The sequence below is a fragment of the Mastigoproctus giganteus genome, chromosome 3, assembly GCF_048544385.1.
Source record: "Mastigoproctus giganteus isolate SK-2022 chromosome 3, ASM4854438v1, whole genome shotgun sequence".
Taxonomy (NCBI): domain Eukaryota; kingdom Metazoa; phylum Arthropoda; class Arachnida; order Uropygi; family Thelyphonidae; genus Mastigoproctus; species Mastigoproctus giganteus.
Window position 1 is genome coordinate 100700672 of NC_143577.1, and position 27390 is coordinate 100728061.

General features: G+C 35.6%; 1 protein-coding gene across 3 annotated transcripts in view; it reads left to right on the top strand.

Annotated features, from left to right (window-relative positions):
- The window catches only part of Usp39 (ubiquitin specific protease 39), a 324799-nt gene extending 298501 nt beyond the window's left edge, over positions 1-26298 (top strand). For all 3 annotated transcript variants that reach the window (XM_090370604.1, XM_090370607.1, XM_090370606.1), the window contains 2 exons: positions 8826-8912; positions 26219-26298. In XM_090370604.1, the coding sequence (XP_090226730.1) occupies positions 8826-8912; positions 26219-26257 (126 nt within the window). In that variant the 3' untranslated portion in view covers positions 26258-26298. The remainder of the gene's footprint in view (positions 1-8825; positions 8913-26218) is intronic.
- Positions 26299-27390: the final 1092 nt, after the last annotated feature.

The window sequence follows — 27390 nt, forward strand, 5'->3', positions numbered from 1 at the left end:
AAATAACTAAACTTAAATTCTATTTTTAATGGTAAGGAACTTCTCTTGTAGCCTGTGATCTTCAGCATTTTATCTGTTTTGGCTCCTAGTCAAAACCCAATGAAACCCGAAAACTAATAGAAATTTGAAATTTTTACTTAAGATGAACAAATATACATGGTACTGCATTTCATCTGTTTCAGCAATATTTTAATTGTAGAACTCTGCCATTTGCATCATATACATTGCTGCTTATGTTCAGTTTTTTTTTTTCAAATAGAGACTGTAGCAAAAAAAAGTTAAATTGTGAATTAAACTTGAGAAGGAAAAGACCTGTGGAGTACTACTAAACAAGAAAGATTTAATAAAGATACTTCCAAATGAAGTATTTTAGGACTTCTGGCTGCATTCCAGATTTCAGTATTGAAGTCAGTCTTCAGACCTGAATTTTTGGGCTCTGTAAAATTATGTACAAAGAAGTTAACAAAAGTTGATACTTGTAATATATGATGTGAACTGAGTTCTATCGTTAGTAGGGTCTAAAATGAAATTCCAAATTATTCTTAATCATCTACTCAATTAGATAGGATGTACAGAGGTTTACGCAATATAATACATGCTGATTGGAAAAATTCTTTTAGTGGGCTTTAAAGCATGAAACTTGCTTAAATGACTTTATGGAAATAAAGATTAATCCTAGTAAGGAGTTACAAACCATGAAGTTAGAAATAATCAAATCAGTGCATGTAGTGGGAGAAGTTTTAACACTTGACCATGGGAGATAAAATTGTACCACACTGAAGAAATCTAGATGGAGAAATGTCTGGTGTGCTTTAAATACACCAGAACCAGATGATTCTGACTAGCGAATTGACCAATAGGAACAAGAACAAGTAGAGGGAAAGGAGAAATACTTTTAACCCCTGTAAAACAGAAGATAAACTAGTGAAACTAATGAAGACCTTTCTGAAAATGGAATTGTATACACTGGGACTACAAACCTGAAGGAGAATAAAGTATGCAATGAAACAAATTTCTAAAAATACTAAAACTGAAAACTAAACACCTGCTGTGATACACTCTAATCCTTGTAAGCAGAAGCTAGAATTACAGAAATATAGCACTATATGAGATTTACAACATAAAAACACATATCAAACCCACTGAAACCACTGGCAGAATACAGAGTATTTTAATTCCAAACAAGAGAAAAACTGTGCGTGGAATACTTTCCACAAGTGTCCTACTACCAGTAATTTAATTTCTTATAAAAGACTTGATACTAAAGCAAGAGAAGTTAGATGGAAATTGAAACGTGATTCGTGGATTGGTTTTGCATCAGCCATCACAAAAGATACCAACACAATGAACACCTGGAGAAGGATACAGGTGCTAAATGGCAAATTTGTTCAGTTGCCCTTTCTGATACTTCACAAGAAAGGGAGAGATGTGTCTAGTCCTGAAGAAGTTACTAGCAGAACTTTTGCCACAATCTCTGCTTCTACCTCCTATGCATCCTCCTTCCAGAGCATCAAAGATGGTGCAGAACAGTAAAAAATTAACTTCTTCACGCACCACTCATTCCTGTACAACCAACCCTTTAATTAATAGAACTGGAAGGAACATTAAATAGATCATCCAACAGTGCTGCAGGCTCAGATGGTATTCATTACATTATGCTGAAGCATTTACTTGAAGATATCTTATGTACCCCTGTTGATTTTCTACAATCAGATCTTCTCTGAAAATACCTATCCTTCCTGGTGCCATTCTTTCATTATCACCATACCAAAACCAGGAAAAGATCATTCCCTGGTTCAAAATTATAGGCCAATGTCTCTCACGAGCTGCATAGGAAAAATTTTCAAAAGGATGTTTCCTGCAAGGCTCACTTACTTCCTGGAGTCACAGAATCACCTTCCAGATCATCAGTATGACTTTCAGAAGAACAGATCAATGCTAGCTGTGCTTATCAAAGCTGAATCTCATTTTTGCAGTGCCTTTGTCATGGTCAACTTAGATCTTGAAAAGGCATTTGACACTACTTGGCATCATGGTATTATAATGGATCTTTACCATCTGGGACTAAAGGGACGGTTGCCTGAAATAAATCAAAATTTTTTGTAGCTGGGTTCTTTTTGGGTCCAATTTTAAAAAAAAATACTCTCTACATCTCACATTCAGCATCACAGGGAACATTAGAAAATCCCGATCTGTAAAGAAGAAAATGATAGCTGTATTTTTCAAATCGAGTGGAATTGTAGAACGTGTCGTTTTGGACACGCAGAAGACAGTCACAGCTAAGTGGTATACTGAACAATGCCTGCCTAAAGTCATTGGATCTATGAAGAACCTGCGGCCAAAGTCAAGAATGGACACCTGGTACCTCCATCACGATAATGCTCCAGCTGACCACGCCAAAGCCTGCACCGAATATTTGACCACGACAGGACTGAAACTTCTCGAGCACCCTCCCTACAGTCCAGACCTTGCTCCCTGCGACTTTGCACTGTTCCCGCATGTGAAAATGAAGCTAAAAGGGAGGCGGTTTTCCAGTGATGAGGACCTTCTACGGGCTTGGGACAACAAGTGTGCTTTACTCCCTAGTGAAACTTGGCAGAACTGGTTTAAAGATTGGTTTTGGAGGATGGAGAGGTGTATTGAATGTAGAGGAAATTACTTTGAAAAAATTAAATAAACAAAGCTGTATTGCAAAACTTTCCTAGTACCCTTTGTATATACGGTTCTCCGGTATATGACTGCTAAGATAAGCACATTAGAATCTGAGGACAGCCCTAGGAGCTTTCAGGACTTCTCTAGTCCAAAGCCTTTACATTGAAGCACATGATCCTCTATTACATCTTCGCAGAAAAATATTGCTGTATCAATATGCTGCTAAGGTCCGAAGTCTCCCATCCCATCATATTATATAATACCCAGTGGAATTCCTTTTATGAGAGTAAGCCACATGAAACCAACCTGTGTCACTCAGACTTAACAAACTTCTTCATATTTGGAATGTTTGATCTAAGTGACATTTCTGAGGACACAGCTCTTCCTGTACCACCTTGGTTACGGTTTCACGCCTCTCATGATGACTACTTTCTCCAATGGCAGAACAATGTTTTAGCTTCTTCCAGTATCAGACAGTTGCATGCAGCCCATTCCAATCTCACCTGCAATGCCTGTGCAATACACACTGACAGATCGAAAACTGATAACATGGCAAGTGCTGCAGCAGTTTTCCATTCATTTACAGCCACATGCAGTATCTTCACTGCTTAGCTGTATGCCATAAAGCTTGCACTTGAAAGGATTGTTGACCATTCCATTTCACCAGCCATAATCCACACTGACTCTTTTAGTGCAGTCTTTGTTGTAAGGGAGAATTTCTCTTCCTGTCATCCCACACTGAAAACTATCAGTTACTCTCCTGCAGAGTCCAATCAATCAGTAACATTTTGTTAGATACCAGGATATTCTGGAATTCCAGGAAATGAGACTGCTGATCTTGCTGCCAAACAACCTCTTACCACATTTTCACAGCACCTTCAGGTTCCATATACGGATTACAAACCAGTAATTCACAAAGCCTCTTATGAAAACTGGTCATAAATCTGGAAAAGTAATACCAACAACAAACATTACCAGACAAAACAAGAACCAGGGTTGTGGTTCTCTGGATTCAGACGAAACAGAGAAGTGGAAATGGTGAGACAGAATTGGGCATACTCATATTACACACCTGATTTTATTATTCAGAGAAGATCCACCCCAGGGCACACCTTGTGACACCCAACTTACAGTTTTCCACTTTCTTTCATCCATTCTAGCACCTTTCATTCATTCAGCAAATTGAACGAATCCCAGATTTTATCCCATTTTCTTGGATAAAAAAAAACAAACTTAGAACTCTTAACATATATAATTGTTAAAAGATATAAGAAATAAAATATGAACTGATGTGACTTTGGCCCTTGGGGCATTAAACTTAATACCAACAACCACCAGACTGAAACTATAGGTAATACTCTAGGAGGCATCCGGAACAACTGGTTTATAGTCTTACTGCCTCTACGCTGCCAGATAGTGACTGGAGGAAGTCCAAATAGTGTGTATGCGAGGTGCATTGTCAAAGCCACATTATGTCACAGAGCTGGGTATATTCTTGCCATGTGTAAGCCATATTCAAAAAGTTCATTTCTTCTACAAAATGTCCTCCCCCACCTTTCTTACCGCTGAATAACATGAATAGCCAAACTAATAGAATGAACATATCCATGAAAATATCTAAACTTCCCAAACACTTCCTCATTTTATTCTCTATCTTCTCCACTAATGCTGGCATTCCCCAGGTTCTTTCTCCCACTCTTTTACTCTTGTATATTAACAACCTTCTTCCATTTACTGGAAATCTTATCCACAGTTTTTCTGGATAGCATATTGAATTCTACTCCCCCAACACACACCTTAAACTTCTCGAATATTCACTACCATTCCTTAAATACTGATCTCCAAGTAATCCTTCTGTGGGGGCAAAGACAGCTTATAATATAAATCATTCCAAAACTCAGTCCTTGCCTTATATTTCACAAAAAAGGATTCTTCTGCTTCTATCCTTATCTTCAACAACTCTCAGATTTATAGACAAGATCACATTTCTCTATTAGGGATTACCCTCACTTCTAATCTTTTGGAATAAGCACATCATGCATATTACTTCCTCTGCATTTAAAGAGCTAGGTTTTCTCTTTTGTGCTCAGCATTAGTTTTCTTCTAAATAGATGTGACTCTTATCTTCTTTCATCCTCTCAACCTATGCACAATACGTGGTACTAGTACAGGTTCTGATACTTTTCATGTTTGAGGTTTTCATTAAAAAAAAAAAAAAAAAAAAAAAAAACCTCACATGAGCTGTACAGTTATTGAAGGTGTGATTTTTTTTTTTTTTTTTTTTTTTTTTTTTTATATTGATTCTGATAATTCTTTGACCCATTCCTTCAGACATGGGAATCTTAATGAAAAATTTGTGATATCCATGCATTTGTGTTGCCTTTATATTCAGCTGGTAGGGTTTTTGTCCCTCTGGAGACAAAATGATCTTCTAGCTCTTAGTGTGCATTTTTGAATTATAAAGATGTTTAAGCATTTCTCTAAAATAAACAACAGTTCATCAATTTTGAAAATAGTCAGGGCTAAAATTCTTCTGATAACCTGGGAAAGACATCACCCCTGCTCCAGTTTTTCTCTGTGCAATTTTTTGCACAATGTTGTCTCTCCTTCCACCTGCTTAACCACCTGCTTTGTAGGCTTAAAATCATTAATACCAAGTTCATTTATAAATTCCTTTGCATTTTTACATAGAATATTTCTACTGATAGACATCGGTTTTAATCTTTCATATTTGAATCATCCCAGAAGAACTGCTTCCACAAGTTCATTCTATTCAGATTTTCATTTACCCCTAATTCATGCTGTTTCCATTCTTTAAAAGTATAACAAAAGAAGCTGTGGAAGAGTTTTAATATTGCTTCTCTCTGACTACGCTTAAGTAAGGCATGGTGTAATCCCTTGGATTTTGTCTCAGAGAAGATTAAAAAAAAAAAAAGTTCACTTCTTGTCAGATGTTAATTGCAAAAGCAAACAGTGTATCCAGTACTGTGCATGTGTAAATAAGACAGTGCATAAGTATTGCATGATCATTTGTGTGAGAATATAAAAGTAACCACCATGATTATGACGTATTGTAAGGTAATCTCACTGGGATTCATTCTTCACACAACTATACAGCCTGTTAGCAAAAACCTCATTTTCTTTTTTTATTCACTGGCACTCTCTGATTTTCATTAAGACTATAGGCACATGGCAGGGATTAAGAGTTAAATGATACTGCTTCCACTCAACTGGGACAAGGTCATGAACATATTTGGCATGGTTATGGTTATAAATATTTGATATATACACAGTTTTAGTTTCCTGGACGAAATGATAACAATAAACAGTAGTATCATTACATAATGCAGCAAAATTTACATACATTATATTGTAAATTGTTCTTAAAATGCATTTTTGATTATAATACACAACATCAACTGGCATTCACTGTACAATGTAAAGGCTGAGGACTGATGAGGAAGAAATACTTGTTCCAAATCACAGAAATAGAGTGATTTGGAACAAGTATTTCAGTGAGTTTGAAGTTGAAATGTGAATGTGTTGTTGACTATTTGTTTGCACTCATTCAGAATGGTATGGAGGAAAGACAAAGAGATGTTGATTCTCAAGAACAGTGTCTTGAGAAATATATGTAGAACAAAATATATGTATTGCTACAAGTGAAATTCACTTATGGCTCTACAAGTATATTCAGAAAAAACTGAATGTCAGTGGAGGCGGAGTGAGTTTGTAAGTAATGTGTTGTTAATTAACCTGATCGCCCTTGGGGATAATGTAGCAGTTTAAGAAAGGTTTTGGGGACAAATGTGGGAAGAATATTCCATATCAGAGTGGATTTGTGATTTGCAGTCAGGAAGTGCTTTTAAAAAAAATAATGCTGTGAGAGATTTCCAACATTTCTTGCCAAGAATTGTTGGAAATAATTGTGATCCCAATAAAATATCTGATATTGCAGAAGGTCAGTGTGGCAGTAATAGACTGTTTTTTGAGAAATAACACAGGACTGGGTTTTGGGAAGGTAGAAAGACAACACTAAACCTCTTTTTTTTTTTTTTTTTTTTCGTGTGACTTTTTTCCAGTGGAGAATTAACTGAAGGTAGAAACGTTTTTTGCAGAGCAGAGTTCATCATCATGCTGATCCAGTCTATTGTACCCAGTGGGTGCACAGATCAGCATGGTAGTACAAATCAGTCTATCAAATCAGTTCTCTCCCCTCCCCCATTTTCTTCCACTATTCATTTCCATGTTATCCTATTTTCCATTAAATCTTAGCCATTTCCAAAGTTGTGCACTCCCCTGACATACCATCATGACATACCTTGCATGACATACCATCCTCTTGGCCTCTTACTGTTCAGATTACTTTAATATCTGCTAACAGGGGTGTCCAACCCATTGGCCACTTGTGGCCCATTCCTTTGTATTGTGCAGCCTGCGGCCATATAAGTAAACCTAAGTATTATGAACCCCACGAGTATAAAGCTAGCTTGTCACAAAATATAGTTTCTCAATTAACATTCTTGTTATGTGGAACAAGAAGGTTATTAATGTTGGACTTTCATATTTAATTAAATGTTAAAAAAATTAAACTTTGATAACAAAAATGATATTCCATTTCCAAAAAAGGTGAAATTAGGGATAAGGAACTGTTCTTGAAGCTCGCTTCCCATAAGGCTATATTTTTCTTGTGTTTTTCTTTATTTTATCTGTTTTCACCCCTAGTTGACTTTATTTTATCTGTTTTCTCCACTGGTTGACCCTTTCTCAGATAATCTCATTTCTGCATGTCCCTGCCACCTTACCTTTGATTAGATATTTGTTACCCTGAGATTTTGTCTTATTTAATCATTTCTGATATTGTCTTGCTATTTCTTCCATTTGTTTCATTTATATTTTGTTAAAACTCTTCAATTTTTATTCATTCCCTTTATTTCTTTCCTAGCTTTCTCGGTTAAAGCTGGCTTCAAACCTGTAATAAGTAGCTGCTGTTCTCTTTTAATAACTTTGTCATTAATTTACCATTTTTATACAAACTTTTTCTTTTTCAAAGATTATTCTTGATGCCATATTTTCTAATATTTAAAAAAGCAGATTACTATTCACGATCAATAAATCTTAATTCCTGTGGCTATTCTGTACTGAAGGAGCTAAGGCTGTCTAATTGAAGGAAGATCCTCATCTCCTAAACTAGGCTTTCAAGGAACCAACTGGTGGTCAGACCTAATGCCCAATCCTCACCTTCTCCTTGTAGTGCAGAGTTGCCAATATGGCCCTGAGTTGACCAAGTTTATATATTACAGATTAACTTTATTACTATAGTTGAACAAAGCAGTCAACACTCTTTCCAACTAGGATGATGTCACTCAAGTAAACAAAGTTCCCACTGTGCTGAGGCCTCAGTAAAATCAGCTACTTATTATCAAAATGATATTTGTACCTGCTTTACTTGGATGTTAGTGCATGTGCATTTAACAGATTCTGAGAAATTTGGTTGAACATTGGACAGATAAGTAACTAGGTGTTGGAGTAATAAATAAAATGTACCACCATCATGCATGCAAAAATCTTTCTACATGCCATCTAATGACATGGGATTGCTGATCCCTGGTTGAAACAGTTAGGTAGCAGAAGTCACTGTTCACTTTTGGGCCATTCAAAAGTACTTACTGCATAGCAGCACTGAACCTCAATCCAAGGTTGATTGAGGTTCAGTGCTGCTGTTGCAAATTTCTTGATAATGGGACTACCACCTGATGGAATGCATGCATGGGGTTGCTAATTGCTGGATTGAAACAATTAGTGGAAATCACTATTCACTTTTTTGGCCATTCAAAAGTACCTGTTGCGCAGCAGCAGAATTTGAACCGTAGTGGATGACTGCTTTAGATTTCTTGATGATAAATGGGACTGAATCACAACCCAACAATAGTAGTTAACCTCTTTAAAACATCTGCTTTATGTGGCATATTTTCTTAACTGGCTTGCATTTATGGTAAAAGGTTACATGGAACAATGTAAGAATGATCAAATTTTTATTATTTATTTTATTTTTTTTAGCACTGCACAAAAGCAGCAGAGTATTTTTATGTGTATCTCATATTTATTATATGAATGGTTAATGTATTGAATTATTGTATTGAATAATGTATTGAACTGAAAATTATTTTCAGGGATCAGGAAAGTGGTATGAAATGCAAGATCTGCACGTGACAGAAATTCTGCCACAGATGATAACACTCTCAGAAGCTTATATACAGGTAAATTTGTAAATTTTTTTCAATAAATATAAAACTCTTACTGTGAACTTAATCCTCATAATCAGCTAAACCATATATAATCTTCTTGTCTTAATTGATAAACTGCATTAATAAATGTGGCAAGTGGTACACTGTAAATAAAAATTACAATCCAGATATGTGAATTAAATACCAAAAAGAAACGTAACTAAAAGACCAGTGACGTTGTGCATATATGTTATTCCATGAATAACAAAAATTTGAAATAGTGCCATTCAAAATATCTAAAATCATAAAGTTTAGACAACTTTATGATTTTAGATATTTTAACCTATTTTTTAATATAATATTGGTGTAAATACACCATAGAAAACTCTTGAACGAAAAAACTACGTTTGTAATGTGAAAGGGCATAATTTTATCTGTATCTCATATTGTGCTGATGACAGCTATGAAATAGGTGATTGTGAAATAGAAAGGCAGTTTGGTAAACTGAGACAACAACTACCACTGTTAGTTTATTATATTTTGGGTATGGGTATGTGGGAAAATTATTAAAACTGAACTACTGCATATATCAACCTTTGCACTAAAAAGTTTTCTGAGGTTTTAAGGTTGACTTATATGTCAAGTATAAAATGATAAACTTGAATTAAAGGCACATTCTTAGGATTAGAAAGACATGGATTAATAGCAGTATTGTAATTTTTGGTTTATTTCTCTGGTTCTTGAAAAGTAAAGTTTTGAGATCATCTGTTTCTTTATATTAAATGTACTTCCACGTTGACAGTGGAAGTATTACAAATGCCAGTTTGGAAGTATGTTTACTATAAGTAGAAAACATTCTCTTAGTTAATGAAGTCAAAGACAATGCATTTTTTTATACAATGTCTTATAAACAACATGTGCCACCAAAGGGATCTCCACTGAAAGTAGTTCCTCTTTTGTGTAAAAATGTGTTTTATATCATGATAATTATTATTTGTCTGTTTATGTGATAAAACACAATAATATGCACATAACCTAAGTTTAAAATTTTGTGCTCTTAACAGTTCTCTTAACTGAAAAATGAAATGGAACTATAACTTTTTCTTTTTTAAAGATAATGTTATGAACTATAAAAGGAAACCTTATACCTTTATGTAGGATCAGAATTCTCTCAACACTCACGTTGGAAGGATTATGTGATTATATAATTATACGGATAAATGTCCCATATTTAATATTAAATAAAATCAATTACAAAAATTACATTAAAATTATATAAATAAATACTTATTAAAAGATTGTCGTGCATTCAATTCTCATCCCCAACATAACGCATCAGGAGAAGTCAACAGCCATCAACACCCAAAAAAACCAAAACCAATACCACATGTTAACATGAGAACTGAAAACAATTGTCGGATTTTTCCTTAAAAAACATAGGTTAAAATATCTAAAATCATAAAATTGTTTCAACTTTTTATAAGGGACCAAACTTATTCAGATACATCAGTGCTCACAAGAAGTAAAGTGTTTTTTTGTGAATGATACCCACCCTTGTTTTATATTTAAACCTATCGACTACCTGATACAAGATTATTTTTACTAAACCAGTGTGTGAATTTCCATTCACAAATGCACGTGAAAGTCCACTGAAACTCTTGAAATGAGGTTAAATGCAAATTCAATAAATGTTGATAGGCCGTATACTATCTCGGACTCGTGGACTTTCACGTGCATATGTGAACGGTAATTCACACATTTAGTTTAGTAAAAATAATCTTGTATCAGCTAGTTGATAGGTTTAAATATAAAACAATTTTGCGATATCATTCGCAAAAAGCACTTTACTTCTTGTGAGTATGGAGTGTATCCGAATAAGTTTGGTCCATTATAACAAGTTTAGACCAGTGGTCTCAAACTCAAATTGCATGCGGGCCGAATGCATGATCTGAAAGCAGCTGACGGGCCAGAATTCTTTTTTAACAAAATGAGAGTGAATATATATATATTGCACCGTACTTACCCCTAATGTATGGATACCACCCCTTTATAACCTGGTGTTACACGCACGCGCTTGTTGCGTGTAAGTTTATAAATAAATTGGGAAATTTTACTTTTAAAATTTAATTTGCCTCAAACATGGTTTAATTGAAAATTTATTTCGACACATACAAAAAAATACATATGTTTGCATGTAAATAATTATAAACTTCTTTATTTCTTACTACAACTTGACACTTGATGGCGTTTCGATTCTGATAAAGTTTGTAGCCTTGGAGAAAAATTACTAGAAACTGTCTTCATCACGGATTGTAGATACTCATCAGTCAATCGGGTTCTTTTCTTAGACTTATTAATTTTCAACTGCGAAAAAAACTGTTCACATATAAATGTACTCCCAAACAAAGCGATTATTTTTATTGCAAAAATTCGTAACTGAGGGTATTTATCTTTTGACAAGTATGAATAAAAGTTAAATCAAATCTGTATCTTCAAATAAGATTTATATCACACTGTAAATTAATTAGCTCCATTTGTAGATTTTTTGGTGCGTTATTCACATTTTCCTTTTTTAATGGTAATGAAAATAATGTAAAATCGGACTCCAAATCATTAAAATCTTGCTTCAAATTCTTGTCGTAATAATGCTATTTTTCTTGCATATTCTTGAGATTTTTAATTTGAAATAATAGGGCAGGATTTAAGATGTAGGAAATGTACGAAATTTTTTGATTCCAGTTGTTTTCCATAATTGCAATTTAACTTTAAAAGCTTTTTAATACAAGCATACATGTCAGTGATAAGTTTATTCTTTCCTTGCAGCTCTTTATTGAGAATATTTAAATGGCCAGTTAAGTCAACAAGAAATACTAAATCTGTTATCCATGTATCATGTAGCTCGTCAATGGTTTTATTTTTTTATGTAATGAAAATTTTGATTTCATTTATTAAATCAAAAAACCGTTTTAATACAGCTCCTCGACTTAACCACCTCACCTCGTTATAATAAATCATTTCTCCGTACTCACTTTCAGTTTCTTCAAGCAATGCAACAAATTCTTGATGATTCAGAACTCGTCCACAGATAAAGTTTACTGTTTCCATAACATTATCCATCTGCAGACTTTTGGCACAAAGTGCTTCTTGATGAATAATGCAATGTATAGTGCAAAAATTATTCTGAAATTTTCTTCTTTCACTATATTTCTTAATTTTACCGCTACTCCATTTTTTTTACCAACCATAGCAGCTGCACTATTTTATCCCAACTTAATTTATATTTATCTATTACAGTTTTTATTTCAGAAAAAATATCCTGTGCACCAGTTTTTCCTTTCATAGGAATTATTTCCAATAATTCCTCAATTACTTCAAATTCATCAGTAACACCTCGTACGAAAACAGCAAGTTGTGCTATATCTGAGATGACAGTACTGTCATCAACTGCTACTGAGAATGTTGCAAAATCTATACATTTTTTTTTTAACTGACATCATAAATCACTAGCGATTTCGTTAATACATTCCACTACCGTGTTGGCTGACAAACTAATATTTTTAAATAATTGTTGTTTGTCAGAACAAAGAAGTTCAGCAGACTTAATCACACAACCTTTAAGGAATTCGCCATCAGTAAATGGTTTTGACTGTTTTGCAATGATGTGCACGAGAGCAAAACTTGCATGAACTGTTGCTTCACTGGATTTATTTGCTTCAGTAAAAAAATTGTTTTCATTGTAAGCCAGATTTCAGAAACTGTAACTTTTCTTCCCTCAATTTGCCTTCCAACATTTCAAATTTTTCTTTATGATTTGTTTCGTAATGGCAACGTAAATTGTATTTTTTTTTTAACTGATATTCCCTTATTACAAATAAAACATACAAATTTATTGCGCACAACACCACAAAAGTACATAAATTCCCATTTATCTTGAAAAACACGTCCTTCTTCATCCACTTTTCTTTTACACTTTATTAAAGACATGGCTTGCAGTTTAATCTCTTAATTAAAATCACTATTATAATTTTATTTACAACTTTAATTTAACAAGATGAATTTTCGTATGAAAGCAACACTCAAAAATTATGCACAATTCTAAACGTATTGGTATAATGTAGAATTGGTATAATGTAGAATCTACATTGTAGATCTAACAAGAAGCACAAATAAACAGATTTTATAAGCTGTACATTAGTTTGTCTCCATCTATATAGCAATATGAACTGCGCAGCTGTGCATCCAACTAACCAACTAGTGACTAACTCAAGGAAAATATATATCAGAAGTACCAACTCAATAGAAAAAATCGGAAACACCAGAATACTGAAGCACCACCAACTGTCGGCTGGCGAACTAAATTTACTGATTGTACCGACGTGGGAAGTTCTCCCACCTTACCCCAGTCATGTGGCCTGGCATACAGTGACAAAGACAAAGCCCCGACCTATTCATTCTATCTCCTTTTCCTTCAATAGCAGTCGCGCACATAAGCTCAGTCCATATCTTGATGTCTCTAAAACTATAAGCACCGTATTTGCAACAAATACATAATTGAAATGTATTCGCGGGCCATGTAAAATTGCTTCGGGGGCCGGATGCAGCCCACGGGCCGCCAGTTTGAGACCGCTGGTTTAGACAACTTTATGATTTTAGATATTTTAACCTGTTTTTTAATATAATATTGGTGTAAATACACCATAGAAAACTCTTGAACGAAAAAACTACGTTTGTAGTGTGAAAGGGCATAATTTTATCTGTATCTCACATTGTGCTCATCCTTCACAACGAGTTGTCATGTATTGCACTACCTCGAATAAGTAACACTTCATTAAAAGAGAAGACTGGATTGTCATATCTGCAATACTAGGATACCTGCCCACCCACCGATGAAGGGCCAGCAAGCCTTGACAGGGTGGTGGTGCCCACTGAGAATAAGTAACAATCGTCTTCTCTTTTAGTGAAGCGTTACTTATTCGAGGTAGTGCAATACACGGCAACTCGTTGTGAAGGATGAGCACAATATGGCCCAGTGGGTAAAGTGCCTGCCTGGCAACCCAAAGGTCACGGGTATGAATCCCGCCTCAGGCTTGGATCAGAGTAAAATGCAAAAACTTTGGGAGGTGCATGGCCACAAAAGCCGATGCGCCAGCAACTAACAAAAAAAAAAAAAAGACAATATGCGTACTGATAAAATGATGCCCTTTCATACTACAAACAGTTTTTTCATTTAAGACTTTTCTATGGTGTATTTACAATATTATATAGATTATTTATACTCTTAAACATCTGATGGCTTGTTGCATTGACTTTCACTCAAACCCTGTTTTTTAAGGAAAAATCCGACGATTGTTTTCAGTTCTTATGTTAACATGCGGTTTTAGTTTTTTGGGGGTGTTGATGGCTGTCAACTTCTCCTGATGCAGTATGTTCGGGATGAGAATTGAATGCATGACAACCTTTTAATAAGTAATTATATATAGTATGAACCAGAGCTGTGATACTCAGTTGAGGTAAACTCCTCTTATTATTTTACAAATATTAATAAGTATTTATTTATATGATTTTATTTAATATTAAATATGGGACTTATATTTGTATAATTATATAATCACAATCCTTCCAACGTGAATGTTGAGAGAATTCTGTTCCTATGTAAAAGTATGAGGTTTCCTTTGTAGTTTATAATAATAACATTAGTAGGACGTATTGAGCTTTATCGCTCTTACGATCTTAATAAAGATAATGTGTAAAAAATAGCATTTTTATGAAAAATGTAAAAAATTGCAAGAAAATAAGAAACATCAGTACAAACCAAGTTTTTAAAAAAAAAAAAAAAAAACTTTTCCAAAAACAAAGTTGAGAACCTATCAGGTTAAGCAAGTCTAATGTGTATTTATCACTTTGTCTTCTTTCTGATTTTTAACTATATTAACAAAACAGTTCCAGTTCTTTAATAATGAATGAAAATGTAAATAATCATATATAAGATTAATACACCCTTAATTTTTAATGAAATTTTGAAACACTGTTTCTTAGAAAATAAGTTGATAGTGGTGAAAAAGGTTTCACAATGATTTTCATAATATATTTTGCTTTAAAAAGACCACACGAAAGTTTCAAATTATTTTATTTCTCTTTTTTTTTCCCAGTGTTTTTTAAATCATTTTGTGCTCTTTTTGAAAGTTTTTGACTAAACAAGGGGAATGTCAGGTTGATTAATGAAGTCCATGATTTCCCATTTATTGGTAATAAGAACTGTAGAGAAGAAAATAAAGAACTGAACCACAATAATAAAATAAGTTGTCGGGACAGGTTCAGTTCCAAGTTTATGGTTAAAGAAGTATAGCAAGTTCAAACTTAGATCTAAATGATTTTGTGATATCCGAGAAGAAAGGGAAAGGTAAATTGTTGGGACTGATGGAATCTATTCAATTATATTAAAATAAGCAGGAAACATTTAGACATGATTATGAGAGATACCTACAGGTTGGGGATGTGCAAATCTCTCTCCTGTTCATAAATGGAGATCAAAGGATGACGTGAGTAATTACAGAACTGTCAGCTTGACATCTGTTCCAAATAAAATAATGAAGTCAGTGGTTTAAACAAATATTGCAGGATTATCTTGAGAGACATGCAGTTATATGGAAATCACAGCAGAGATTTGTTGGGTTGGGGAGAGATCCTGTCTGACTAACCTGATTAGCTACTATGATGCAGTAACAAAGGAACTGGATGCAAAAAATAATTCTGATGTCATATACTTTGGTTTCAGTAAAGCTTTTGACGCTGTGATCACATGAAAAACTACTATACAAATTGGACAAGTATGACATTAGAAACAAGTTACTGCTACTGATAAAGATGTGGTTATTATTGGGCGCTGCTTTTTGGATTAATATTTTCAGTATTTCTTAATTATATATATTGCACATAGAGTATTGTGCAAATTAGAGCAGCATTAATGTCAATAAAGTGATGGTTGAGCAAGAGAAGACGAAGTCATTAACAATGACGCTGCTCTTCTTGGGCCATTATAATTAGTGGGGTCCCTTAGGATTTAGTGCTGAGCCCATAAAAGACTCAAATTGCAAGAAGAGTGTACTGGCATATAAGTTAGCGAGAGTGTCATTTCTGTGCACAGTAAACCAATGTCATTTTTTAGCCTTAAATCCTATATGTATCAAATTACCCCCCCCCCCCCCACACACACAGCACATTTACATTGGCATTCGTGGTGAGCAAACATGCCTATTGCTGCTCTTCATAGCGACAGCAAAGAAGTATAGATAAGAGGGGATTAGTGAAGTAGAGCAAGGTTTCAAAGTTTATTTAGTATATTGTAAAGTTTATTTCATAGGTTTTTTCTGTAATAGTTTGATTTTTTTTAATATTATAAATATAATTTTTTGAAAGTTTCTCTTATTAACAGTTAGTAAATTTTATAATGGATATAACAAAATCCGCCTTAAACACTTCGTCAGAGGGTACTATGACTCATACGGAAATAGCCAATAGCGATTCCCTGTGGTGTGTGTATTTCAGGGTTGACCTAGTGGATAATCCTAGATCACTTGGAGATTCTTTTCTTTGTCACTGTTGTAAGAAGTGCATGATCTTGAATTAAAATTTGGTGCATTGCTAGAACAATTTGAGTCACTGAAAAAACAGGTGCTTGCCCTCGACAATAATGTATCTGGGAGCTTGTCCACCGAGCAAACTACTTTGGTTCAAAAGGACTTAGTTTTATTAGGAGACTCGATTGTCAGAGAAATGGGAAATATTTTTTTGTAATAAGGATAGGTGGACTAGAAGCAGGGTTTGTCTGCTAAGTGCAACTATTAATGATGTCAAATTTTAAGAGGGTAAAGAGAATGTTATTATTCATGTGGGGAATAATGACATTAAGCATACACAATCTGATGATTTATTAGACAAATATGGGACCGTACTGAAGAAATGCCACGAGTTAGGTCACAATGTCTGTGTCTCCAATTCTGCTCAGGTACAATAGGAGGGATTATATGCTGAAAGCCTTGTGGATTAACTCAAGACTTGGACTCTGTAAGGCTTTTGGGTGGAAATTTCTATCAGCTTATCTGCATGTAGGTAAAAGGAATCTGTTTTGTAGAGACAGGATACATTTAAACAAAGGTGGTGCAAGAGTTGTTGCCACTATTATTGAGGATACCTTAAAGGTTCAGGGGAAACTACTAGTTTGGTGGGGGACAAAGGTAACAATATATATGTGCATTTATCTGATAATATTGGTCAAAGTAACACTTGCACACACCTCAAGGGTTCTTGCTTCTTAGTGCAACAGGGCATAGCAGCAAGATGTTCTGAGAGCAGAAATGTTTCAGATGAGCAAGCTTAAATAACTTTATGAGGTGTGTCAGAGTGGTTAACTATACAAGAACGCTACAACTTAATTGTTTATACAGTAATGTCAGAAGTGTCGTCAATAAAATGAGTGAATTCAAACTGCTGGTTGGGACAAGTAACGATGGCATAATAGTGCTTACAGAAACGTGGTCACCCAGAGAAATTATGAATTTCAGTATGGTATATATAATGTACTTAGGAAGGATAGGGAAGATAGATGGGGTGGTGGGGTCATGCTTCTTATCAAAAGCAACCTGATCACAACGAAAGCTTTCCTGGATTCAGATGTTTCACGTGCTACTATAGAATCTGTATGGTGTGAGATTGTCGGAAGTAAAGGTATAATGAGAGTGGGAGCAATCTATAGGCCACTGATTGTGAAGATTATGATGAGAGAGCCTCTACATGCATTTGGAACAGGCAAGTAAGTGTGAATGTCTTATTATGGGTGATTGTAATTTGCCTCTACTTGATTGGAGTAAATGGGAAGGAAACTCCACATGGGGGGGCAAAATTTTTAAATCAACATGTGATGGAAAGTACAAGGGATAAAGAATATTCTAGCCCTCATCATCATCACCCATGGACCAGATGATATAATAGAGCTGACAGTACAGGAATCAGTAGCAGGAAGTGATCACAGAGTTCTACTGTGGACAGTGAAGACAGGGGTAGCAGTAGTTTAAGGCAAAGGAATGGGATATAATTTCAGGAAAGGAAATTAGGATGGTTTAAGATGCTACATGGCCTCTATTAACTGGGTAGATATCTCACAGAGAGCAAATGCAATTGAATTATGGTATGCCTTTAAAACATTAATCACAGAAGCCTTGAATGCTTATATACCATTAAAAACATACTCCACAAGTAAGATTCCAAGTTGGATGTATAATGAAGTTGCCGATTACTTTGAGCAGAAAAAGACGACATAGAGAAAAGTTACAGAGCAATAAAAAGTACAGAAGCCTATAACCTACAAATTGATCTGTAATAGTGCCACAGAAAAGGTTAGGCTGGCAAAGGCAGCTTATGAGAAATCATCTGGAAAAGAGAGCAGACAAGAGGAATATGGAATTCTTAGCATATATAAATGCAAAGAAGAGGACAAACCAGATCGGACCCTTACGTAATGGATGTGGGATAGTATTAGATACCCCAGCTGAAGTTGCAAATGAACTCAACAGTTACTTTGCATTGATATTTACGGTGGAAAAACCCTTTACGTCAATGAGAAATTTTGGGAGTGAAGTTAAAAAAATGCAATTAATGATGTTGAAATTTCATGTTTATTTAATGAAATAACTTTTGAACCGACAGGCCAGTACGGCTCTTGGGGTTGATGGCATATACCCTATAATCTTAAGAGAAGTGGCAAGTGAGTGCATTGAACCATCAAGGCTAATTATGAGAGCATCACTGGACTAGAGTGATTCTGTTGGATTGGAAAAGTGCCAATGTATCTCAGATACGTAAGGACGGTTCTGAGAGTGAAGTGGGAAATTACTGCCTAGTTAGTCTAACTTCAGTAGTAGGGAAAATCGTGGAGATAAAGATCAAGGGTGGAATTCAGGATCATTTAGATAGAAATGGAATTCTGAAGCATACTCGGCATGGTTTTGTAAAGGGAAAATCATGTTTAACTAATCTGGTTAGCTCTTTTGACAGGGTTCCGCAACTTAGGGAATAATTTCAACATTGTTTATTCAGCAAAGCGTTTAACTTAGTCCCAAACGAGTGGTTACTTTATAAGTTGGAACGGGTTGGAAATACAAGGAAAATCCTTAGATGGACAGCTTCAAGGCAGGAGGTTGGTTCGGTGTAAGAAGTGGGGTTTCCCAAGGATCAGTCTTAGGACCACTGTTGTTTTTGATTTTTATAAATGACATCAATGAAGAGACAGAGGGTGTGATATCTAATTTTAAAGATTAATGATTACTGCCAAGCAGAGCTTGGTGGTAATTATTAACTACTCTAACAATACGAAAGACCTGGATAGATTTTGGGGATGATCAGAAAGCGGCAGATATGCTTTAATTCAGCGAAGTGTAAGGTATTGCATCTGGGGAACAGTAATCCCAAAATAACTTATATACTTGGCGGAGTAAACTAAAGCTGGTAGTGGATTAAAGGGACTTGGGTATTACGATACAGTAAGGCATGAAGTTCTTAGAGCATTGTAGACGGGTTGCAAGGAAGGATGATTTATCGAACAATTGCGAGTAGAGATAAGGACGTCATAATTCCATTATATAAGGCTACTGTTAAACCACACTTGAATACTGTGTTCAAGTATGTAGACCGCGCCTAAAGAAAGACATTGCTTCTTGAAAGGGTCCAAAAATGGGTTACTCACCTGGTGAGATCGGCAAAAGGGCATCCATATGAAGAAATATTTTGAATATGTTTGAATAGTTTTAATAGTTTGAATAGTTTTATTTTAGACAGTGAGTTATGAATTACTGGAATAAGTTACCTACATGGGTGGTAGAGGCTAACAGTTTGGGGAAATTCAAATGTCAGCTGGATAATTACCTACAAGAGGAGGGAAACAGTTTGTCTTCCTTTTCTTTTATTATATTTTTTTTGGCTGGTGCAGCATAAGCCATAGGCTTCCTTGCACCATGTAGCCATTGCTAATACTAATCTCTATCTTATTGTGAAACTTCACAACTGGGTCGTCAGCTATTATACCATTGGGGTACCTACCCACTGAGAAGTAACAATAGTCTTCCAGGAAAGTGTTGCTGATTTGAACTGTAATGAGATAGCTACTTAATGCAAAAAAATTCACAATATGAGATGTTATGTAATGATACTATTGCACTAACTTATGACAGTAAACTCTGCTTGCATTGTGTGGCTCTTTATCCATAAATCTTATATGTATCAAAAATTAATACAGTAATCCACCCAAGGAATACAAATCGTGCACACTAACACATTCCATTTTCTTGTAATGCCAAATGACACATCAGCTCCATCGGAGAAGAAACCATCACCAAGTTGTGATCTGGGATACCTAGAGAATCATTAATGTTTACTCTGTACCTTGACGCCAACTGGTGTTATCTTTCGATACATTAAAATAATTTTCCCCCTAATGATATTTATTCAGCTGATGGGAGAAGAGAGATGTGGGTTACGTGACAAATACTAAAGAGAAGCTTGTTTTGTAAAACAAGCTTCTGTTTAAGCGCGGTCATGCACTATGTTTATCTAACATGACCCTGCGGTACCATGCTTGATTTCCATACATGACATACAAAGGGTACTAGGAAAGTTTTGCAATACAGCTTTGTTTATTTAATTTTTTCAAAGTAATTTCCTCTACATTCAATACACCTCTCCATCCTCTGAAACCAATCTTTAAACCAGTTCTGCCAAGTTTCACTAGGGAGTAAAGCACACTCGTTGTCCCAAGCCCGTAGAAGGTCCTCATCACTGGAAAACCGCCTCCCTTTTAGCTTCATTTTCACATGCGGGAACAGTGCAAAGTCGCAGGGAGCAAGGTCTGGACTGTAGGGAGGGTGCTCGAGAAGTTTCAGTCCTGTCGTGGTCAAATATTCGGTGCAGGCTTTGGCGCGGTGAGCTGGAGCATTTTCGTGATGGAGGTACCAGGCGTCCATTCTTGACTTTGGCCGCAGGTTCTTCATAGATCCAATGACTTTAGGCAGGCGTTGTTCAGTATACCACTTAGCTGTGACTGTCTTCTGCGTGTCCAAAACGACACGTTCCACAATTCCACTCGATTTGAAAAATACAGCTATCATTTTCTTCTTTACAGATCGGGATTTTCTGACATTTACAGGTGTGTCGTCATCATCAAAGACCCAAACTTTGTTTTGAGCCTTGGTCGGCAGATCGTAATAGTACAGCCAAGTCTCGTCACCTGTCACGATGTTGTTCACATACCGAGATTGTCCCTTATCAAACTTTTTTAACATCTTCCGGCACCAAGTCACACGTCGTGTCATCTGCTCTTCAGTCAGTTGATGCGGCACCCAGAGAGAACAAAGTTTCTTCACGTGCAAATGATCTTGCAGAATCGAACGAATTGCTGGTGCATTTAGGCCCAAAGTATCCTCTATCTGTTGGTAGGTCACTCGGAGCCATGCCTTGAGTACTGCATATAGGTCTGGAGGCCATATTTTAGGAAGGATGTAGAGTTGCTTGAGTGAGTACAGAGAAGGGCAACAAGGTTAGTGAGGGGAAATGGTGGTCTTACCAAAAAAGCTTCTTCTTCCTCCAGTCACATAGCTCCCTGAGGAGCTGTTTTGACCACCAACAAATTTGTCTAACTGCATCAATCATGTGCTCTGAGTTGCATTGCAAAGTGTCATGCCCAGAAGTTCACTGATCCCATCCTTCCACCTAGTTGCAGGTCTTCCTTTGCACCTCTTCCCCTCGATTTTTCCTTCCATTATATTCTTCAACAGAAAGTTTTCCCTTCTTACTATATGACCAAAAAACTTGCTTTTTGTTGATGCTATGAAGAAGAATTTTAGGCCTGCCAATTTTATTCAATACCCACTCATTTGTTCTTCAATCCAAATAAGAAATACATAGTATTCTCCTGTAACACCACATTTCAAATGTGTCAACTCTTTTCAGATTTCATCCATTAGTGGCAACTGGAAAAATTAACGAATCAATGATTCTCAGTTTCGTTTCTCCATAATTTTGTCAGATCAGTGACCAATGTTTTAGAAATTGCCTGTTGTCTCTTTTACATCGTTTGAGCAGTCACTATTTTTATTTATTCATGACCTTAAGTAATCATATCCATTAACCTTCATTTTACTGGAACCGAGATAATCACCATAATTTTAGTTTTACATGCATTCAGAAACAACCCTTTTTCTTACTTGCTTCACAAACTCTCCTCAGAGTTTATTTAAGATGATCCTTAGAATTGAAAATTAGCACAGTATCATCTACATAGCAAAGGTTGTTTATCTTTAATCCTCCAATTTTAATGCCAGTTTCTAAATCTTCACACATATCTTCAGGATAAAGATTAAAAAGGTGAACAAAATACAGCACTGCCTGACACTGATAAAGTCTTTTCCCATGTTGGTCGCCCAGTTCCTTCCTGTTCCTGCTACAGTAGCTTAATTGGCTGAATTATGTGAATTGGGAATCCCATAGTGTTGAACACAATCAAATGCTTTTGCATAATCTATAAAGCACAAAACGACTGTAACATTGAATTCTTTGCATTTTTCAATAAATCGTAAAGTTAAGATCTGATCTCTGGTTCCTCTTGCTCTTCTGGTATTTCTTCTTGAAATTTTCTTGAGATTCTGTTTAATTTGATTTTAAGAAGAATCTTGCTAGCATGAGAAATTAGGCTAATAGTCCTGTAATTTAAGCAGATTATCAGATCTCCTTTTTTCGGTAAGGAAATGAAAATTGATTTCTGCCAATCTGATGGCCACCGTCCTGTTTCCCAAATTTTTACAATAATTTTATGAAAAAACTCAGCGCCCTTCACACCTGTAGCTTTAATCAGTTCTGCTGGAGTTTCATCTATTCCAGATAAATTGTCATATGTCAGTCCTCTGACGGCTTTTTCGACTTCTTCCTTCAGTGGAACTGGTTCATGATCACTTCCTCTTTGAAAGGGGTGGCAGATCGTTAGTGTCAGCAGGTGCTCAGAAGAGCTGCTTACCACCTTCTCTTGTGTTCTCCTCTGTTAAAATTTTCCCTATGGAGTCCTTAATTATATTGTTTTGGTCGGAACTTCTGTCTTAAGGACTTAATTACATCATACATGTTAGTGTTGTTTCGTTTGTTGTGGCATTTGATTTCTTTACACTTTCAATTGATATAATCCTGTTTGTCCAGGCTTAAACAGCTCTTGATGACTTTGCCTAATTCCTGATACTCTTCGTTCCCTCGTTACACCCTGGGTTTTTGCAGTTCTTCTCTGTTCAATAAGTTTAACAGTGGCCTCCTGATCTTTGACTTTTAGCGTCGTCTAGTTCTAATAGAGCTTGAAAATGATTGCCTGTTTCAAGTATATAATCATTTGGAATATTTTCTACACACAATCTTATTCATGATCTTTTTCAGCTTGAAAATGATGTGGAGTAGCTGTGATTACACTGGAATGCCACCTTTGCTGCATAAGGATGTAATCAATCTGATTCCTTGTTTTATGATCAGGAAATTTCCATGTGTAGAGCCTTCTCGGGTGCTGCTGAAAGTAGGTGTTACATATGACAAGACTGTTCAGATGACAAAATTCAATTAATCTTTCTCTCCATTCATAAACATTCCAGACTAGAAGAAACTGTCTTGCCTACTTTTGCATTAAAATCACCCATGAGTATAGAACATCCTTTTTTGGAACCAAATCAACAGCTGATTGGAGATTTTCATAATAAACATCCATATCTTCATATGTGGATCTTGATGTTTGTGCATAAGCAACTAAAACTGTGAGATATGCTGGCTGGCTCTGCCATCTAACCATCATCATTTTACTATTAATAGGATTGTATCCAAGAAGAGACCTTGAACATTCCATACTCAAAATGACAGTGACGCTATGTTCTTTTACTTGGTCACTTCCAGAAAAAAACCCAGTTTTGAAATTATCATGTCTAGTCCACATGACTTCGGTTGCTCCTAAAATGTCAATATTATACATATCCATTTCATTGATGACCATATCCATCTTGCCTTCTCTTAAACTTTTTTACATTCCATGTGGCCACTTTTACCCTCTTCTTTCTTAAATTTAATTTTGCAGGGCACACAGTGGCATCCGGGATCTGGTTAACAGCAGTTTTGGAGTTGTTTTTGTTGTGGTATCAGATAATGTGGTGGTACATCATTGCCTACCACATGGCCGATTTTGAAAGTGGCCATCTTTAATCATAGGAAGAGTCATCGTGTATCCCACGAGATGCTCAGTAGAGAAAGTTGACTACAGCTTATTGCAGAAAGCCTGATTACAGTGGCTTTTCCAAGTTTCCAGAGGTCATCTTTTATATATATACAGTGGATTCCGGTTAATACTTGGAAGCAAATGAACTATTGTCACTTCAACCTAAACATTTGTCTCTGAACTATGCTTTAAAACTGAAATCTTTGCCAGACCATCCTATGTGGACATCCATTTTTGAGCCATGATGGGAAAATTTGTGTACTATGCCTGTCAGACCGTCAATAATTGTTTTGGTATGTGTGTTCAAACACCACTCCATGATTTGCATATCGTGGTACATTGGAATTTCACGGTTTGCCTTGATGCTCTCATTCCAGAATACAACTGTTCCATAAGAACAGTTGTATGCTGGAATGAAAACCGGGTAAAGTCTGATACTCTATCATCTGTCTACCTGCAGCTATGTTCAACATGCTGAACTGACATCTTACACAGTTGGGTTGAATTTGGTATCTTGTAAGATCTGCTGCTCTTTCTAGGCACAACTATATCCCAACAGATTTTCCCAAAATGTAGCATATTCACTGAAGCTTAATGTGAACATATTAGGCTCAACATCAGGACTTGCCAGCTTCGGAGGTTATTATATATTCCAACTCAAAGAATCTGCAATTTTATTGCAGATTCTTTTGATTGAATTTGAGTGGTTTTATTAGCTTTGAACTATAATTATCTATCCCTATTTCAGGTTCAGCAGAAGTTACATTCTCTCTGTGAACATAATTTTGATATTCACTTCTGCTGGATTCTTAGCCACGTTGGGTTTAGAGGAAACTATTTGGCTGTACTCCAGCCAAATTGACAATTCTTACTAATCATCACGGCCTGTCAGTCCCCTATACAGACTACAGTAAATAATACCCAACAAGGTTTACTCCTGGTGGCAGAATTAATGGAATGGATTTCATATAAATTAAATCATATAGTCTGTAATCAGACCATGGCACTCTGGTCTACACAAGACAGTCATCTGACATGTATTTGCTGAGGGATGATTACCCTCCTATGCATGAGTTCTATGACACTGTTTTATCCATTGTCCAGATTTTAACCATCTGACTGGACCTATACACTTCTTAGGTTAGATTTTATCCAACAGTGACATATCAGTTCTTTTTTAAATTTTTAGAGCATATATATTTTATAGTTTTAATCCATCTACTGACAAACAGATATACACATCACACAAACATAATTAACAACATTCTACTTTCTTTGTAAATTGTGTGTGATATGTGTCTGAAGGGGCAGACAGTTCAGCAAACAATAGTTGCATACAATCATGAAAGCACATCTTGGGTTTCTGACTTAAACCTTTTGGTGAAAAACTGGTCCTGAGTATGGTTTTATTGCATATTCTCTCGCCAGAATTCTCAAAGTACTCATTCCATTTATGGCATGCGTATTGGGGGGGGGGATGTATTAGCTCATGATCAGCATTGCACACTATCTGTGACAGTCTTTATACTATCAACAATGATCAGGTGCTGTGCCAAATGTCATACTTATAAGGTTAATCTGAATTGTCCACAAAGAATAACTCATTCAAAGTCATGCTTAAAGTGAATCACACTGATAATTTCAAATTTTTATGCTGACTGTTGTAATGGGTGAAAAGCCAACCCAGAACCAAAAAAAAAAGTCAGTAGTAATTAGCAACAGGGCTGCTTGTGGGAGTAGAACACAAAACGTGAAGATTCCTTATATCTTTTGGCATTGACATCAAACTATGCTGACAATGGTGGTTACTTTTGGAATAAAAGATTGTCAGTGGATGCCATTTGTTTATTGAAGGAAGGAGATAAATGAACACCCCCCCCTTTTTTTTTTAAATTAACTACAACAATACTACTACAGCTAATTAACTACAATTTGTCTGTTCATGATTTTAATGATGCCAAACGGGTTAAGAATTTTTGGTATTAATAATATAGCAATTTAGTGAATTGATATATTTAATTTTATGTGATTTTGATTGTTTTCTTTACTGTATTTTCAGATTTGGGCAAGAAGATCAGAAACCAGTCAAGAATTGTAATTACGTGTGCAGAAATTTTATATGTATTTTGTCCGTCAGACTGTAAATAAAAACTTTCACAGTTCAGAAATTTGCTGAAATATTTTCACTGAAAAACATTTTAAAAAATTACTCTAGAAAACTACTAATGAGCACATATTCAAAAACCTTGCTGTTATCTCTCTCTACATTAAAAAAGTTTTCTTCGTAGTGATATTTATTCGAGCCAGTGGGAGAAGAGGGCGAGGCAATTACGTCACTGCAAATGCAATTAATTATTGACAACAGTTTCCATAACGTTCACCAACTTCGTGCATGTGCTTCCCTGTCTTAACATTTGAGGTTCCGTTGTAACGTTTTTTTGTATATTAATCAATATTTTAAATATTTGTATAGTTTGTAAATATTTCAGTTTTTGTAAATATTTCAGTATTTTAGTCCTGCTCTTTCAAATGCAATAATATTCCCGATGCATTATGGAACTCTAAGCAAAATGCTTCCTAAGTGATCTATGTAAATGCAGGTAAATAATTACACAGGTCATTTCCTGATTAGATATGGATCAGTGTATATCGACAGGTATGTATTTTTCGTAGAAAGGATTTGACTTACTCCGTATACCTCTACATTTTACGCCGAAAAGTGTGCGTGGTGGTGGGAAGCAAAGCGAGCAGGGGGCAAAGCCCTCTGTTACTATTAAAAAAATAAACAAAAAACTTATTTCATATCTTGAGTACTACATACAGGTCAGGAGCCTACATTATAGGAAGAATAAAATTTTGGAACAGGTACACCGAAGGGTAACTTCGAGACGGTGAAGGGAACAAAAGGGAGCACTTCCTCCAAATCTACAAACTGTGCATCTGCACACTATATGCACCTGTGAAGTGAGGTGATCTGATTGAGATATTTTAGGCTTTGACCAAACTCAATGCTGATAGGATTCTTCCTCAGATTGTGCATGAGAGGACAACTTCAAATTGAGGAAGGTTGGTTGCAGAATAGATGTTCGGACGTTTGCCTTCAGCCACTGGGTGGTTGATTGCTGGAACAAGCTTCCATCTATTGTTGTGGCAGTGGATAGTTCGAATAAATTCAAGGAAGACCTAGACACTGAAGACTTCATTTCATTGGTAATAGAGTTGGACTGGTTT